Below are 18,737 nucleotides of genomic sequence, written 5' to 3' on the forward strand. Positions count from 1 at the left end.
AGGCATCGGAGAGCTATGGTGGTGGGGGAAAGATAGCTACAGGGAGAGCACAGTTGACTGATTACTGCTAAGTTGTACTGACATCCTACCAAGTGATAACAAGCAATAGAGACTGTGAGAGCTAGAGAACCTGTTCGTAGCTTTAAAAAGGGCCCTCCTCTCCTGCAGTAAAAGAACTGCCACAGCTGAGCAACAGACTGAGGATCTGGTAGTCCTAGAGCTCTAGAGATGCCTAAATGCTCAGCTAAAGCAAGTCAGTTACACTAAGGTCAGGGCCCTGTTTGGAGGAATCTGGGACTCTGAAACACAGGATGGGGGCATCCGAATGCATGCCCATCAGGATGTTGACTTGGCAGAGCCCTCTGAACCCTCCAGGTCTGCCAGGCTGGCCCATCATTTCATAGTAAGAACTACCACTTTCACAGGCCGGCTTCAGGAGACCTGATGGGAGGCTGTGGCCATGAAAATGCGTCCCTCTCTAGCAAGGCAATAGGTTGCCCTCTCAGGAGCTGCCTCCAATTCCTCTACTGTCTCCCAAGCCAATAAGCAAACCCAGTATAATCAAGACAGGGATGGGCTGGGCCTAATAGGGAGAAAAGAGATTATATATCAAAGGACCTATAAGAATTAGCTAGCAGGAACCAGTGGAAAACTTTGGAATCAGATTTGAGAGTACTTGGTCAAGGAGGCCAGAAAATAAGACTAGAAAAGCAAGACTTCCTTGACTAGGGGACAATTCTGGGGGGGGACACAGGCCCCTGAAAAGGATCCCAGAGGATGAGTGAAACTCACGCTAACGTGGCTCTTAGAAGCCTACTGCAATGTTAGGCCATGCTGAGCAAAGTGGAAATGCTTGAGTTGCCCTGGCAGATGGCAGAGAAAAGAATGAAGAAGCTGAGGAAAACGGACCCACAAGGACCCAGAGGACATGCTGTTCACCAACACCTTCAGGACTTGAGAGAGGCACCAGTATCACTAAGCAGTGGGGGCCCTCCTCTGCAGGTCAGCGCCGATGGCAGAAGTGGCAGTGGCAGAGCTGGACTTATTAATATCTGTGGGAATATGAGACCCCAGAGTAATAGAGGCCAGGTGGTGGCACTTAAGAGTCAGGAGCCAGGCAGCCACAATCACCAGAATGACTAGCAAGGTCAGGCTGCAGCCAGAGGGCTGGACCTGAAGGGAGCTGTGAGACAGTAGAGCATGCTGTCCCTAGGAGTAAAAGGGAGCCAAGAGGGTGCGGCATTATACTGACACTAGAAAACGTCAGGAAGGGAGGGGAAGGAGGCTGAGGGAGATCACTCCAGTCAGAAGCCACATCCCTTCAATGTTCCCATACTCGAGCCAGTTTTCAGATCTGTAACCCATTGACTGAAGGGGTGGCCAGGTCCCTAGGGAGAAGGAGCCTGCCATACTGCAGCAAATATCTACTGTAATAATTCTTGCAGCCATTCCTCAGAGAGACCTCTGGCCATTTACTCAGGTGATTATAAAATAGAGAAAGGGGAATACTCAGTCATTTCAAGGATTATTGGACGTAGGGTCTAAATTGACTTGATTCCTTGAGTTACGCCAGCCCTTTTCTCACATTTTACTGGGCTCTGACAGAGAGAATACTTGACTATGGTTATAAGTAACCACACCCCCAGAACTGCCCACTATGAACTGGCTTCTGTCAGATCCACCAAGTCATAAAGTAGGAATAGAGGCATGCGGCTGGACATATTTGAATGACCATTGAGTATGAAAATTTTTGTGTCACATGTTAACAACCACCAGAAAGCGTCTCCCATGGAAAAGGTACCAATCAACCAAGTAGGCAGAATGACTTAGCCAGGTGACATCAGCCAATCTTCATCATCAGCCACTCCACAACAGGCATCATGGGCACAGGAATGGAGCAGCCATGGTGGCGTAAATGGAGCCCAGACATCATCCCAATGTATGAACTCTCACGTATCAAGGCCGATTTAGCTACTGCTGACTTTGAATGTCCAACTGTCAGCAAAACAGACTAACAACAGGCCCTCAATATGGCACTATTCCTTGAGCAAGAGAACTGGTTGCTTTTTGACAAGCCTACTACATTGGGCACCCTCCATCCCGGAGGGCCAGTGGTTGATCCTTAAAGGGATAGGTATATATTCTGAGTATGTGTTTGACTTTCTGCCCAAAATGCCTCAGCCAGCATGACTGTCTGGGGTCTTATACAATGCCTGATCCATAGGTATGAAATCACTTATGACGTAGCATCTGACCAGGGGACCCAATTATAATAAAGGGGGTACAGGAGTGGACTCGTGACCATGGGATCCACTGGTCATATCACACATCACACCATCCAGAAGCAGCTGGATGCAATAGCATGGCTTCTAAAGATAACTAAAGTACCAGCTCAGAGGCAACACTATGCAAATACAGAGTTCCATCTTCAGGATGAGGAATATGCATTAAATCAGAGATGTCTCCGTGGTGCTGTGTTCCCCATAGAAAGAATAAATGGATCTGGGAACCAAGGGATGGAAGCAGGAGCGGCCTTACCTACCATCACTCCCAGTGACTCACTGGGGGATTCTGTGCTTCCCATCCCTACAACTCTAGGCTGTGCAGAATTGGAGGTCCAAAGGGGGTACACTTTTGCCAGGGAACATGGAATTGCAAGCTGTAGTTATTGCCAGGATGCTATGAACTCCTGTGAGACCGGCAGGTGAGAAGAGTCACCATTGTGGCAGGAGTAATTGACTCTGGTCAATTACTAGCAGCAAGATGTAGGGCTGTACTTACACATGGGGTCAGGGAAGAATTTATGTGGAACCCACGTGACCCAGTTGGGCACCTCCCGGTACTTCCTTGCCCCACTGTAACTGTGTATGGACATTCATAGCAACCCCCAGTCTCAAAACAGCGTGATTGCCAGGAACTCAGGCTCTCAGGAGTGACAGTTTGGGTCACATAACAAGATAAGCACTGAGAACTGCCAAGGTGAGATTCTAAGGTGAAGGGAATTTAAGATGGGCAGGGAAAGCTGGGCACTTTTGTGGGTCACACTTGTAATCCCGGCACTTTGGGAGGCCGAGGTGGGTGGATCACCTGAGGTCAGGAGGTCAAGATCAGCCTGGCCAACATGGCAAAACTCCGTCTGTACTAAAAATACAAAAATTAGCCAGGCATGGTGGCGGGCGCCTGTACTCCCAGCTACTTGGGAGGCTGAGGCAGAAGAATCGCTTGAACCCGGGAGGCAGAGGTTGCAGTGAGCTGAGATGGAGCCACTGCACTCCAGCCTGGGTGACAGAGCAAGACTTGTCTCAATAAATAAATAAATAAATAAATAAATAAATAAATAAAGTGAAAAAAAAGGGGGGCCGGGGGCAGGGATGGAAGGAGAAAATGAATACTAACTGTGCCCCTGAGACCAACTGCAGCAATAGGACTTTCCCCTCAGGAAGAGAAGAGGAGCTGCTCCCCAATCTGCATGGAAAAGTAGACCTGTGACACAGAGGTGAACTGTGGCAGCTGTGAGTCCCCACTGCTCAGCTCTTCTGCTGTGGGGAGCATAACTGACTGATGGCTCTGGCTGCAGATCCCTGGACCCACTTTCTTGAAGCCCACACTTCCTACAGGCTGCACCCAGCCTGACTGAGCAAGGAGAGGGTATTCATGGAGGCCCATTCCTGCAAAAGGCAGGACTCCTTTAATGGGCAGGGGCAGGCTCTTTTATGGAACTCCCCACTCGGCCAGATGCAGGATTACACTCCTGTAATCCCAGCACTTTGAGAGGCTGAGGTGGGAGGATCTCTTGAGCCCAAGGAATTTGAGACCAACCTGGGGAACATGGTGAGACCTCATCTCCACAAAAAAATACAAAAAAATTAGTGTGCGTGCCTGCAGTCCCAGGTACTGAAGAGGCTGAGGTGGGATCTGAGCACCTGAAGAGGCTGAGGTGGGACCTGAGCACCGGAGGCTGAGGCTGTAGTGAGCCATGATCACGGCCACTGCACTCCAGCCTGGGTGACAGAGTGAGATCCTTTCCACTCCCCTAGCCAAAGAACTCCCTACTCAAGGAGTTTTTAGAACTGTGCTGCACCCTCAGACTCTTCCCACCCAATCTCTCACCTTCCCCTCTCTCTTCACAGGTGTCAGCTCTGTGTGGCTGTGGGAAGGTTTTTCTCTTTCTCTGGCTCCCTCCCCTTTATCCTTCACAGACATTCCCACAGTAAATCTCTCTCATGTCCAATCCCATCTTGGCTTCTGCTTCTTTGATGACCCACACTATGCAGAGGTGTATCCTGAAGACTCAGTAATCTATTTTAAGGGGGAGAATTTTTCTCTAATAGATCTCTCTATGTTGCCCCGGCTGGTCTCAAACTCGTGCTTCAAGTGATCCTCCTACGTTGGCCTCCCAAAGTTCTGGGATTACAGGCATGAACCACCACACCTGACCAAGGTAGAGGCTTTCTATGGTAAAACAAACATATTGTTCCATCAGAGTTTCTTAAGAGGTATACATTTCTTGTTTAAGACATTAAGATTCTAGCTGGGCACAGTGGTGTACACCTGTAGTCATAACTATTCAGAAGGGTGGGGTGAGAGGATCCCTTAAGCCCAGGAGTTCAAGTCCAGCCTGGACAACATAGCAAGACTCCATTTCTAGAATAAAATTTATATATATTTTTTGACAGAGTCTGACTCTGTCACCCACTGAAGTGCAGTGGTGTGATCTCGGCTCATTGCAACCTCCGTCTCCCAGGTTCAAGCGATTCCCCCATTGCAGCCTCCCGAGTAGCTGGGATTACAGGTGTGCACCACCACACCTGGCTGATTTTTGTATTTTTAGTAAATACGGGGTTTCACCATGTTGGCCAGGCTGGTCTTGGACTCCTGACCTCAGGTGATCCGCCTGCCTTGGCCTCCCAAAGTGTTGGTATTACAGGAATGAGCCACCATAACTGGCCTAAAAAAAATTTTTTTTAAACAAAATAATTGTAAGATCCAGAATTTTCCAATTTTCAATTACAGCAGGTATTATATCAAAATGCATTATTCATTTATCCAACAAATACTAATTGAGCCTCCACCATGTGCCACGGCCTGAGAATACAATGGTGAAGGAGGCAAAGTCCTGCTGTCAGAGCTTATATCCTAGTGGGAGAAGATAGACAATAAACAAGTAAAAAACACACAAAAGTCATTTCAAACATGTTGTAACTGTCATGGGAGTTGGGATCACTGTCATCCCATTTCTAGCTCTCCTTGGGAGAAAAATTCCTTGAAAGAGTTGTCTGTACTCTCAGTCTCTGATTCTTCTCCCCTTTCTATTTAAAACACATTTTGGGCCGGGCACGGTGGCTCATGCCTGTAATCCCAGCAGTTTAGGAGGCCAAAGTGGGTGGATCACCTGAGGTCAGGAGTTTGAGACCAGCCTGGCCAACATGGCAAAACCCCGTCTCTACTAAAAATACAAAAATTAGCTGGGCGTGGTGGTGCGTGCCTATAATCCCAGCTACTCAGGAGGCTGAAGCAGGAGAATTGCTTGAACCCAGGAGGCAAAGGTTGCAGTGAGCCGAGATTGCGCCACTGCACTAAGCGAAACTCAATCTAAAAAAAAAAAAAACCCCACAAAAAACCACATTTCAATCTACTGACTTTGCTCTTGTCAGGATTGATCTCTCCATTTGCTAAGGCCAATGCTCATCTCAATTTCGACAGCATTGACCCTGAACCTTTGCTTTCATCACATTTTATGAGGGACAGTGACCCAGAGAAGAGCAAGATAGTCATGGGTCTGAAAAGAGAAGAATGTGTTGTTTTGTTCTTCAAATCAGAAACTGGGTCAATGGGCTAAAACTACAGGGAAACAAATGTATTCTTAATCCAAAAGTGCATAGTCCTAAACATGCCCTAGACACCTTTTGTTTTGTTTTGTTTTCTTTGAGACAGGATCTCACTCTGTCACCCAGGCTGGAATGCAGTAGCATAATCACAGCTCACTTCAGCCTTGACCTCCTGGGCTCAGGGAATCCTCCCACCTCAGCCTCTCGAGCTGCTAAGATTACAGGTACATGCCACCATGCCTGGCTAATTTTTGTATTTCTTGTAGAGACAAGTTTTTGCCATGTTAGCCAGGTTGGTCTTGAACTCCCAGGCTCAAGTGGTTCATCCACCTCCACCTCCCAACGTGCTGGGATTACAAGTGTGAGCCACTGCACTCAGTCCAGACAACTTCTTCAATTAAGAAGCTTTCATTCTGAAGAAATGCTTACATAGAGGCTCGATGGTCACCTGTTGGACTGTAAGCCTGATCGGAAAGGAAGTCAGGTTGTCTGACATTCAAGGTCTCATCTCCCTCTGAGATTTGGTGATTTCTGCGACCTGGACAGTGCATCAAATGTTTTTTTGACCCCAAATGGCATAATTCTCTTTGCAAAGGACATATTATCCTGAAGCATCTATCTTATTGTAATTCTTGATAACACTTCCAAATTTCTTTGCAGTAGTTTACCAGTGCCACAATTGGCAACTTTCAACTCTCCCTGGCCCAGTGTCAGGAATATTTAACCCCCCTTGTCCACCCTCACTGGTCAGTAGTTCTGCACTTAGACATATTGCTGCTTGCTTATTTAAACTGAACCTAGTGTAATTATTGAACTGGACTTCCAATAATGATATTAACAAAGTTACCGAAAAGAAAAAGCTTACAACTTACAGACCTCTAAAGTTGGTACTGAGCATATAAAATATCATGTGATATTGAAAAGAGATTGTGTGGAAAGTGCTGCAGGATGAGGGCAGACAGAAAATGTTTATAAACTCACAGGCCTTTGGCATGTGCCACCACACCCAGCTAACTTTTGTATTTTTAGTAGAGATGGGGTTTTGCCATGTTGGCCAGGCCGGTCTTGAACTCCTGACCTCAAGTGATCCACCCACCTTGGCCTTCCAATGTACTGGGATTACAGGTGTGAGCCGCCACGCCCAGCTCCAAGTGGCTACTTTTGAAAATAAGGATGGAGGCCGGGCGTGGTGGCTCACACCTGTAAGCCCAGCACTTTGGGAGGCCAAGGTGGGTGGATCACGAGGTCAGGAGATCGAGACCATCCTGACCAACACGGTGAAACCCCATCTCTACTAAAAATACAAAAAAATTAGCCGGGCATGGGCTGGGCACGGTGGCTCGTGCCTGTAATCCCAGCACTTTGGGAGGCTGAAGTGGGCATATCATGAGGTCAGGAGTTTGAGACCAGCCTGACCAACATGGTGAAACCCCATCTCTACTAAAAATACAAAAATTAGCAGGGTGTGGTGGCAGGCACCTGTAATCCCAGCTACTCGGGAGGCTGAGGCAGGAGAATCATTTGAACCTGAGAGGCAGAGACTCCAGTGAGCCAAGATCACGCCATTGCACTTCAGCCTGGACGACAGGGTGAGATTCCATCTCGGAAAAAAAAAAAAAAATTAGCCGGGCTTGGTGCTGGGTGCCTGTAGTCCTAGGTACTTGGGAGGCTGAGGCAGGAGAATGGCATGAACCTGGGAGATGGAGCTTGCAGTGAGCCGAGATTGTGCCACTGCACTCCAGCCTGGGTGACAGAGTGAGACTCCATCTCAAAAAAAAAAAAAGGGCTGGCATGGTGACTCACGTCTGTAATCCCAGCACTTTGGGAGACCAAGGCGGGTGGATCACAAGGTCAGGAGTTCAAGACCAGCCTGACCAACATGGTGAAACCCCATCTCTACTAAAAATACAAAAATTAGCTGGTCTTGGTGGCGCATGCCTGTAATCCCAGCTACTCGGAAGACTGAGGCAGGAGAATCACTTGAACACAGGAGGTGGAGGTTGCAGTGAGCTGAGATCATGCCACGGCAGTCCAGCCTGAGCAGCAGAGCAAGACTCCACCTCAAAAAAAAAAAAGAAAAAGAAAAAGAAAAAGAAAATAAGGATGGAATTGGCTGGGCATGGTGGCTCACGCCTATAATCCCAGTGCTTTGACAGGCTGAAGTGGGTGGATCACCTGAGGTCAGGAGTTTGAGACCAACCTGGCCAACATGGTGAAACCCCTTCTCTACTAACAATACAAAAATTAACTGGACATGTTGGCGATGCCTATAATCCCAGCTACTTGGGAGGCTGAGGCAAGAGTATCGCTTGAATCCGGTAGGTGGAGGTTGCAGTAAGGAGAGATTGTGCCACTGCACTCCAGCCTGGGTGACAAGAGCAAAACTCCATCTTGAAAAAAACAAAAAAAAGAAAGAAAGAAAAAGAAAATAAGGATGGAATCAACCCAAATGCCCATCAATGATAGACTGGATAAAGGAAATGTGGTACATATACACTATGGAATACTATGCAGCCATATAAAGGAACGCGATCAGTCCTTTGCAGGGACATGGGTGGAGCTGGAAGTAATTTTTCTCAGCAAACTAACTTGGGAACAGAAAACCAAACACCGCATGTTCTCACCTGTAAGTGGGAGCGGAGCAATGAGAACACATGGACCCAGGGAGAGGAACAACACACACTGGGGCTGGTGTGTCGGGAGGTGGGGTTGGGGGAGGGAGAGCCTTAGGAAAATAGCTAGTGGAAGCTGGGCTTAATACCTAGGTGATGGGTTGATCTGTGCAGCAAACCACCATGGCACACATTCACCTATGTAACAAATCTGCACATCCTGCATGTGTATCCCAGAACTAAAAATAATAATTAAATTTAAATAATAAAAAAAGAAAACAAGGACAGTGGAACCCAGGGTTCAAATCACTTGCCGGAGGTCTCCTGGGTCTCAGGTCTCAGTTTTCCCTCTACCCTTTCCTTTCTCTCTTTTTTCCTTCCCCTTCTAGCCAAGCGCCCTGGCTCCCCAAAGTAAATTTTCCCATATCCTTTAAAATACAAAGCATAAAGAAAATGTTGCTTGCTCAGAGTCACATTACAATATTTAAATAAAACCAACTCTAAGGTCCCCCCTAAATTTAGGGTCCGGGTGTGACTGCATTGTTTTTGTTCTTGGACCCACCAACCCCAGGGGTTTTTTGACGGCTGTTGGAAGGCCGTTTGCTCTTGTGTAAGGCGGATGGATATTGCTGTGCACATCTCATAATCTATTTGAAGATACTATCTCTCAGTCTCAGAAAAACTGAAAATATTTTGGAAAACATTTCGTAGTTGTAAAACTGGCTGTGGACCTTTGGCAAGTTGGTTAGCCTCTCTTTAATTGAAGCCTGCTGTTAACCACAAACACGCTTACAAATCATGTGTCTATGCCAAGTTCTATGCTAAATGGACAAATATTGTGAGTATTAAAGAAAACAATAATATTAGTTAACATTGATTGAAGTTTCCCAACAAACACCAGGCTAAGTACTTTTCTATGCATTGTCTAATTAAATCTCCACAGCTATGCTAAGAAGTAGATATGATTACATTTACTACATGCATATTGTTTTTGAGACAGGGTCTTACTCTGTCTCCCAGATTGGAGTGCAGTGGCATGATCATGGCTCACTGAGGCCTCGACCTCCCAGGTTCAAGTGATCCTCCCACCTCAGCCTCCTAAGTAGCTGGGACTACAGGTATGCACCACCACGTCCAGCTAATTTCTGGCATTTTTTATAGAGCCAGGGTTTCACCATGTTGCCCAGCCTTGTCTCAAACTCCTGGGTTCAAGTGATCCATCCACTCACCTCGGCCTCCCAAAGTGCTGGGATTACAGGAGTGAGCCTATTATATACATTTTGTATGTTATAGTGCCCGCCTATTACACACAGTTTATGGAAGAGGTTAAGTGACTTAACCAAGTCCACCCAGCAAATATGAGGCTGTATCCCTTGACCCTCCTTGCTCTTAATCTGTGCATACTAAGAGCACAGTTTAGTCTAGTACTGTAAAGTGCTGTAGAAGTAAGTCTAGGCTGGGCGCAGTGGCTCACGCCTGTAATCCCAGCACTTTGGGAGGCCAAGGCGGGCAGATCAAGAGGTCAGGAGATCGAGATCATCCTGGCTAACAGAGTGAAACCCCAAACCCCATCTCTACTAAAAAAAATTAGCCCAACGTGGTGGCACGCATCTCTAGTCCCAGCTACTGGGGAGGCTAAGGCAGGAGAATTGCTTGAACCTGGGAGGTAGAGGTTGCAGTGAGCCAAGATCACACCACCGTACTCCAGTCTGGGTGAAAAAAAAAAAGAAGAAGAAGTAAGTCTAGTGACCATCTTTGGGGATTATGGATATTCCTAACATCTTCCTCTGGTCTCTGTCCCTACTTCTGAATTTGAATAAGGGTGAAACCAAGATCAAATAGCCATCTTGGGCAAGCTTGAGGAGGGAAAAGGAGTCATAGAAACAGTAGCCTAAGGAATGTGTGGCGGGAGGTGGGGTGCTGCAGGTGAAGTATTCCCTTAGCAGTGAGCTCGCAGGATTGGAACATTTTCAGACTTGATGGACATGAGCATCAGCTCTTTTTCTTTTTTTCTTTTTTTTTTTTAATTGAGATGGAGTCTCTCTTCCTGTCCCAGGCGGGGTTGCAGTGGCGAGATCCTGGCTCACTGCAACCTCCTCCTGGTTGCAATTCTCCCACTTCAGCCTCCCAAGTAGCTGGAATTACAGGCACCAGCCACCACGCCCTGCCTCCTTTTTCTTTTCTATCTGTTTTTTGGAGGCGGAGTCTTGCTCGGTCACCCAGATTGGAGTGCAGTGCCGCAATCTTGGCTCACTGCAACCTCGCCTCTCGGGTTCAAAAGAATCTTCTGCCTCAGCTTCTGGGATTACAGGTGTGCACCACCACACCTGGCTAATTTTGTATTTTTAGTAGAGATGGGGTTTCGCCATGTTGGCCAGGTTGGTCTTGAACTCCTGACCTCAGGTAATCCGCCCACCTTGGCCTCCCAAAGTGCTAGGATTACAGGCGTGAGCCACCGTGCCAAGCTATTTCTTTTTTCTTTTCTTTTCTATCTCTTCTCTTCTTTTCTCTTCTGTTCTCTTTCTCCTTTCCTCTCCTCCTCTCCTCTCCCCTCCCCTCTTCTTGCCGTTTCTCTCTTCTCTTCTCCCTTTCTCTTCCCCTCTCCTCTTATTTCCTTTCCCTTTCTTTTTTGGTTTCCCCTTACATGTTAAATATATTGAAGAATAATTTACACAAAATAAAATGCATTCTTCTTTCTTTCTTTCCTTAGTTTTAAAGCAAGGATTTATCTCCTTTAGACTCCCAGTAGGAAAAGAGAAAAAAGAGAGAGGACAGGAAGGAGAACTTTGATGGAGGTGGGAAGGGGGTGGGAGGCGCTGAGACAGTAGATAAAATCCCTGTGTTATTTCTTCTTTTGTAAAATCACTTAACTTCTGTAAAGCTTAATCTCCTCCCTCATCAGTAAAAGTGGGAATAATAACATCTTGATAGACTCGTGGTAAGCACGAAATGAAAGAATATCTGACAGACACAAAGAAGCTTAATTCATGTTAACAATGAAATTATATTGATATGATGATGTCTAAACCTTAGGACTGTGCAGGGAGTGCTCAAAAACACAAGCAGTCATTAGATGTTTGTTTTTCTTTGAATCCGTGGCGCACACACAAACATATAGGAGTCAATGCTAGAGCTCCCTCTGGTGGCTTTGCTGTCACAAACACACCAACTACTGTATCCCTACCTCCCCTTATGGGGCTCAGGGGAGAGAGGCTGTGCCGGCTGCTGGCCAACGTATGGACAACCCCACAGGAGGGGAGCTCGGTGGAGGCCTTGCTACAGGCGCTTTCATCAGAAAGTTCTACCGTTGACTCCTAATGATTAAGAATAATTAATTCCCCAGGTATGAAATTGAACTGTATGAAATTAGCTGGTATTGAATCTTTACTGACAGAAATGGCAACCTTATATCATTGAATCTAGTAATTGCTGCTATAATTAAAAATCTGAGTGTGTAAAGTGGTAAATCAGTTACAAAGGAAACAAACATACAACAAAGGAAGCAAAGTGCACAATGACTTTAAGAATGACTTTTTGGCCTCTGGGACCTTTTTATTAGCTTTCAACATTTAAAAATTCTTTTTAGAGATAGGGTCTCACTATGTTGTCCAGGAAGTTCTTGAATTTCTGGGCTCAAGTGATCCCTCAAAGTGTTGGGATTACAGGCCGGAACCACTGCACCCGGTCTTCTGTAGGATCTGGAACTGGCAGAAGAACGGTCTTTGTCTCCACATTTAGTCAAACCCCTCAGGGATTTTAATAACTAGGGCTGTTTTCCTTATTTCCAGTATCTCTTCTAACACCTTCACCCTTATGTCCCCACCTTACCCCAGTTAGAAATTCAAGTGTTGTTGGGCTATCGTGCCCCACTTTTCTGGGAGTTTACTCCGACCTTCTCTTTCCTTTCCCACTTGGGAAAGGACCCACTCTCAGGGCCTTGAAGACAATTGATTCTGAAGTCCACACCCTCTGAGAAAGACCAGATCAAGGGCTCACAAAAATTACTAACCTCTGAGTCTTAACTTCATTAATTACAATTTGAAAATTGGAACAGATCAAACCACTCGATCATTCTCTCACCCTGCCCACCAAATCTTAAGGTACTAAGCCCTTTAAAATGGAATTTTAAAATGGATTTAAAATGTAAAGATTTTAGGCAGAATACATTACTCAGGAGACAATGAGTGAATTTATAGTGAGGTGAGCTTTTGGTGAACTGCTGGAAAGAATGTAAAATGGTATGAAGTTCCTATTAAAGAATTTGACAGTACGTATCAAGGGCTATTAAAGCTCTTGACTGATAAATCCTCCTTCAGAATCTGCAGTAAGGGAACAAGAAGAAATGTAGGAAAAGATTTTCATACAAATATATTGTTGCAGCTTCATTTTCAACAGTAAGAAACAGCACCAAAAGAAGTAAAATTGTTGGCCAGGTGCTGTGGCTCATGCCTATAACCCTGGCACTTTGGGAGGCCAAGACAGGAGGATAGCTTGAGCCCAGGAGTTTGAGACCAGCCTGACCAAGATGGTGAGACCTCATCTATACAATAAATAAATAAATAAATAAATAAAAATTTAAAAAACTAGCTGGGCATGATGGTGCCTGCCCATGGTCCCAGCTACTTGGGAGGCTGAGGATCCCCTTGAGCCCAGGAGGTCAAGACTGCAGTGAGCTGTGATTGCGCCACTGCACTCCAGCTTAGGCGACAGAGTGAGACCCTGTCTCAAAATAAATACATAAATAATATACAATTAAAAAATTTAAAAGATAAGAAGTAGAATTGTTAAATCAAGTATGAAAGATTCATATATATTACACCTTAGAGCTCATGTTTTCAGAGAATATAGAGTAACAGGAAACATGGTCACATTGTAAGGAAAGGTGAAGACATACTTATGTCTGTATCTATCCAAAAACTGATTTTCAGTTTTACGAAGAAATACATATAGACAGTGGACACTGAAAAAAGAGGGGAATGAAAGACACTAAAATATTAAGGGCAATTATCTCTGGGTGGTGGGATTATAGGCAATTTTAATGTTTTTCTTAACCTTTTTACATTTTCCATAGTTTCTATAATAATCATGCATTATTTTTATAACAAAAAAATATGCAATACAACAGGAATTTGATCCTGAATCAAGGTTGTTGGGGGTGGGGGGGCGAAGCAATTTGATTTGAAAAATTGGTCAAATTTGAGTTTCATCTTTTTCATGGTATTGAATTTAGAAACTGAATACCAGGTTTCATCAAACTCTAAAGGTGATAAATAACTAAATATGTTTTAAAATATTTTATAGTTGAAAAGTGCTTTCTTTCTTTCTTTTTTTTTTTTGAGACGGAGTCTTGCTCATCTTGCTAAGTTGCGGAGGCTGGAGTGCAGTAGCACGATCTCAGCTCACTGCAAGCTCCGCCTCCCAGGTTCACACCATTCTCCTGCCTCAGCCTCCCGAGTAGCTGGGACTACAGGCGCCCGTCACCACGCCTGGCTAATTCTTTTTTTGTATTTTTAGTAGAGATGGGGTTTCACTGTGTTAGCCAGGATGGTCTCCATCTCCTGATCTCGTAATCCAGCCGCCTTGGCTTCCCAAAGTGCTGGGATTACAGGCGTGAGCCACTGTAACCGGCTTTTTTTTTTTTTTTTTTTTTTTTTGTAGACCAAGTCTCCCTCTGTCACCCAGCCTGGAGTACACTGGCATGATCTCCGCTCACTGCAACTTCCACCTCCTGGGTTCAAGCAATTCTCATGCCTCGGCCTCCCAAGTAGCAGGGATTACTGGTGTTTGCCACCATGCTCGGCTCATTTTTTTATTTTTAGTAGAGACGGGGTACACCATGTTGGCCAGGCTGGTCTTGAATTCCTGGGCTCAAGCGATCCACATGCCTCAGCTTCCCAGAGTGCTGGGATTACAGGTGTGAGCCACCATGCCTGGCCCCAACAATCTTTCAATGTCCTCTCCATATGGAAAAGTGGGAGCAAAATAAGAATGAGGGAATGGTTTTTGTGGTTCTTGGCCAAATTCTGTAGCTTCTAGGAGTTTCTGCTTGAACAGTTCTTTTCAAGGACCAAATTGAAACCTTTCTGAAGTTTATCACTCTATCAGTGCTTGAAGTCAACAACACCGGGGATTATAATTGGGTTAGAGATCTAACATAATCAGCTGACACACATATCCAAAAGGCTAAAATCCTGGGTCTTGAGATATTGACAAGATTTAGAATTTTGTTAATGGCTTGAGAACTATTGCATTTATCATTGGGCACCTTTAAAGCCAATAGGAAAAAAAGTTAAGTGCAGTATTAAATTAATTCACAAGAGCAGACTGATTTGATAGACTATTAAAACAATGTATTGTCTGGGCACGGTGACTCCCGCCTGTTATCCCAGCACTTTGGGAGGCCGAGGCGGGTGGATCACGAGGTCAGGAGATTGAGACCATCCTGGCTAACACGGTGAAACCTCCTCTCTACTAAAACTACAAAAAATTAGCCGGGCATGGTGGCGGGCGCCTGTAGTCCCAGCTACTCGGGAGGCTGAGGCAGGAGAATGGCGTGAACCCAGGAGGTGGAGCTTGCAGTGAGCGGAGATCGCGCCACTGCACTCCAGCCTGGGCAACAGAGCGAGACTCTGTCTCGAAATAAATAAATAAATAAATAAAACAATGTATTATAACACCACACTTTGGGTATACAAAAATAGTCAGGAAATAATCTAATACTTATGATCCCTTATGAAGTACATATCATTATGACCTACGTGTATATACGGAAAATTATGTGCTAGAGTGGCATTCTTTTTTTTTGTTTGTTTTTTCAGAGATGGAGTCTCACTCTGTCGCTCAGGCTGGAGTGCAGTGGCGCGATCTCGGCTCAGGGCAAGCTCCGCCTCCCAGGTTCACGCCATTCTCCTGCCTCAGCCTCCAGAATAGGTGGGACGACAGGTGCCTGCCACCAGGCCCGGCTAATTTTTTGTATTTTTAGTAGAGACGGAGTTTCACCGTGTTAGCCAGGATGGTCTATCTGTCTCTGTCTCTCTCTCTCTCTCTCTCTCTCTCTCTTTTTTTTTCTTCCTCTTTTTTTTGAGGCAGGGTCTCACTCTGTCACCCAGGCTGGAGTGTAGTAGTGTGATCATGGCTCACTGCAGCCTCAAACTTCAGGGCTCAAGCAACCTTCCTGCCTCATTTTAAAATTTTTTGTACAGATGAGGTCTCACTATATTGCTGAGGCTGGTCTCGAACTCCTGGGCTTCAGCGGTCTTCCCGGTTTGGCCTCCCAAAGTGCTGGGATTACAGGCGTGAGCCATTGCGGCCCGCCAAGAGGAGCATTCTTAAATGAGGGGATTCTCACCCTGATCTAGAATAATTTTATGATCAACTTGTTGGGAAGCCTTCTTTCACGTGATCTTTATAAAGTTGTCTATCAAACCAAATCTGGGGCTGCCTAAGACATCAACTTCTGAATCTTAAATTCTGCAATTTTATAAGAATTGAACTAAAATAAATTAAATATCAAAATACTTTATCATTTTCTAAAATGTTTAGAGCCACATCAGAGAGCTCAGTATTACTGTTTCAAAATCAATATAAGAAAATAATGCGAGTTACTAAAGTATCTGTAGTTCAGGTACCTTTTGAGAAACTTTGCAAAGCATTTGTTTAAACCTTACACTTGAACTCTACATTTTTTTTTCCAAGCTGAACAAGCATATATTTGTTCTCCCTAGAGCTTCTCATAATACCTCTATTATCCTTGCTGCTCTCTCCAAAGTCATCCTATTAAATTACAAGCTGCATCCCCAATCCAAGGTTTTCTTCCTGATACGAAGGCATTTTCTGAAGTTAATTTTAAGGCTGATACAACTTTGCAGAAACTCCAATCAGCTCCAGTTGTAAACTTCACATCAGATACTACATAAAACGAAGGCATCAGTCTGCCAGAAAAGCTATTATTCATGCCCTTTACAGATTCCCCATTAGCTTTCTGTGTCCCTGCCAAGTGTAATTGAGTTGAATGGGAATTTAGCATATGTAAACCACACACGCTGAACACACTCTTCAAAACAGCTATTACTGTTCTGATCAAGAGTTAACTTTGTTAGGGAAAAACAAGTGGCAAACCCATGTATTTGGTCTTTTGTACTCAGCATTGGTCAGGGGACAGAGGAGAATCAGCCTCTTGGCCCAAACTGAAAATAGTTTCATTTCCATATGCAGGAAGGATAAATATTGCTGCCTGGTTTCAGTAATTCTATCCGGACATGCCAGTGAGCTCCCGGAAACTGACAAGACACTCAGATAATTTAATGCAAGTGCCCCCAAGCCTTTGAAAAAATAGCCTACTTTTTTTTTTTGAGACAGGGTCTCACTCTGTTGCTCAGGCTGAAGTGCAGTGGTGTGATCACAGCTCACTGCAGCCTTAACCTTGCCAGCTCAAGTGATCCTCCCACCTCAGCCTCCCAAGTAGTTGGAATCACAGGTGCGCACCACCACGCCCCACTAATTTTTGTAGTTTTTGTAGAGACGAGGTTTTGCCATGTTGCCCAGGCTGGTCTCAAACTCCTGGCCTTAAGTAATCCACCCACCTCAGCCTCCCGAAGTATTGGGATTACAGGCATGAGTCACTGTGCTCGGCCGAAAAAACGGTCTACCTTTTAAGAAGAACCTTGATGTGGCCGGGTGTGGTGGCTCACGCCTGTAATCCCAGCACTTTGGGAGGCTGACGCGGGCAGATCACAAGGTCAGAAGATTGAGACCAACCTGGCTAACATGGTGAAACCCCGTCTCTACTAAAAAATACAAAAACTTAGCCAGGCGTGGTGGCGGGCACCTTTAGTCCCAGCTACAAAAAAAAAAAAAACAAAAACAAAAACAAAAAAAACAAAAGAAGAACCTTGATGTATCAGGAGAGGGAATGCTATAGTTGAGTCTGCAGAGGAGCAGACATCACTGCCAGCTGTACCCCTTCCCTTCTGGTCTCTCAGCAAATCAGGAGAACAGAGTGAGGATGGAGGTGCTGTCTGAAACCAGGTTGAGGATCTACTAGTTCCACTAGTTGAAGATCTTTGCTTTAACCAGTAAAAACTGATGGATTTCCCCAGCACAGTGTTCATGCTCTTTTTTTTTTTTTTTAGATGGGATCTTACTGTGCCACTCAGGCTAGAGTACAGTGGCGGAATCTCAGCTTACTGCAACCTCCACCTCTAGGTCTTATGTGATCCTCCTGCCTCAGCCTCCTGAATAGCTGGGTGAGTAGCTGGGACCACAGGCACACACCACCACACCCAGCTAATTTATTTTTATTTTTATTTTTTGTAGAGTTGCAGGCCTCACCATGTTGCCCAGGTTGGTCTCAAACTCCTACATGCTCAGGTTCTCTTATCGGATTAAAAAAACAATGAACACACACATTTACATTTCATGTCCTATTTTCCGCAGCAGGAAGTATGTCTGTCAATAAGATTGCATCCTGAATGTGACAAGTCAGCAAGCAGATGAAAGTCTCTTATCTTATGACAAATCTGTTGGATAAAACTACTGATATACTCTATCTTCTTGTTTCTAAAATGATAACCCACCGTTAAGCTTCAGATGCAACAGACAGGGAGGAGAGAAGCAATGACAATGAATGAACCTGAGCTCGATCCTCTGAAGATACATGCATAAGCCATGGAGATAAAAAGACCATACCATGGGGTATGAGTGATGGGAGTGACCGAAACACATCATGTCCACAAACACCAATAGTGCCTACCTGATTGTTCTTTTTGCTTGAATATCTTACTTCAGAAGTCGGCATGCAGCTTGATACTTTCCCATTTTGTGGATAATCCAGATGTACCAGGTCTCGGCAGTGAGCATGACATATATATTTACCCTCTGAAAGAGAAAGCACATTAGGTTCCCTGTTAGATCTATGTCGTTCTCTATTCATCCAACAGGCCGAGGGAAATTGAACCCCCTCCCCTACTCAAAAAGCCAGCATCCAACCTGGAGTAATAAAAATGAGTTTGTGTGGGGCCCATCTGTTCACAAGGCAGATCCATTTAAACCTAGACTATCTTGGCCTCCTCTGAAATTCAATCATACTATGACTGAATATCTTTCACAAAGACAGGAGATTAGGCTACGATACATTTTTTTTTTTTTCTTTTTGCAAGGTTTAAATTAAGACAACATTGGCTGGGTGCGGTGGCTCATGCCTGTAATTGCAGCACTTTGGGAGGGCAAGGCAGGTGGATCAATTGAGCCCAGGAGTTCAAGACTAGCCTGGGCAACATGGCGAAACCCCATCTCTGTC

General features: G+C 45.1%; 1 protein-coding gene across 1 annotated transcript in view; it reads right to left on the bottom strand.

The window, feature by feature from the left end:
• The window catches only part of LOC105473456 (Ras association domain family member 3), a 156,075-nt gene extending 137,824 nt beyond the window's left edge, over positions 1 to 18,251 (bottom strand). The window contains exon 1 of the mRNA XM_071071503.1: positions 18,192 to 18,251. Coding sequence (XP_070927604.1) covers positions 18,192 to 18,236 — 45 coding nt within the window. The 5' untranslated portion in view covers positions 18,237 to 18,251. The remainder of the gene's footprint in view (positions 1 to 18,191) is intronic.
• Between the last annotated feature and the right edge of the window lie 486 nt (positions 18,252 to 18,737).

The sequence above is a fragment of the Macaca nemestrina genome, chromosome 10 (assembly GCF_043159975.1).
Source record: "Macaca nemestrina isolate mMacNem1 chromosome 10, mMacNem.hap1, whole genome shotgun sequence".
Lineage (NCBI taxonomy): Eukaryota > Metazoa > Chordata > Mammalia > Primates > Cercopithecidae > Macaca > Macaca nemestrina.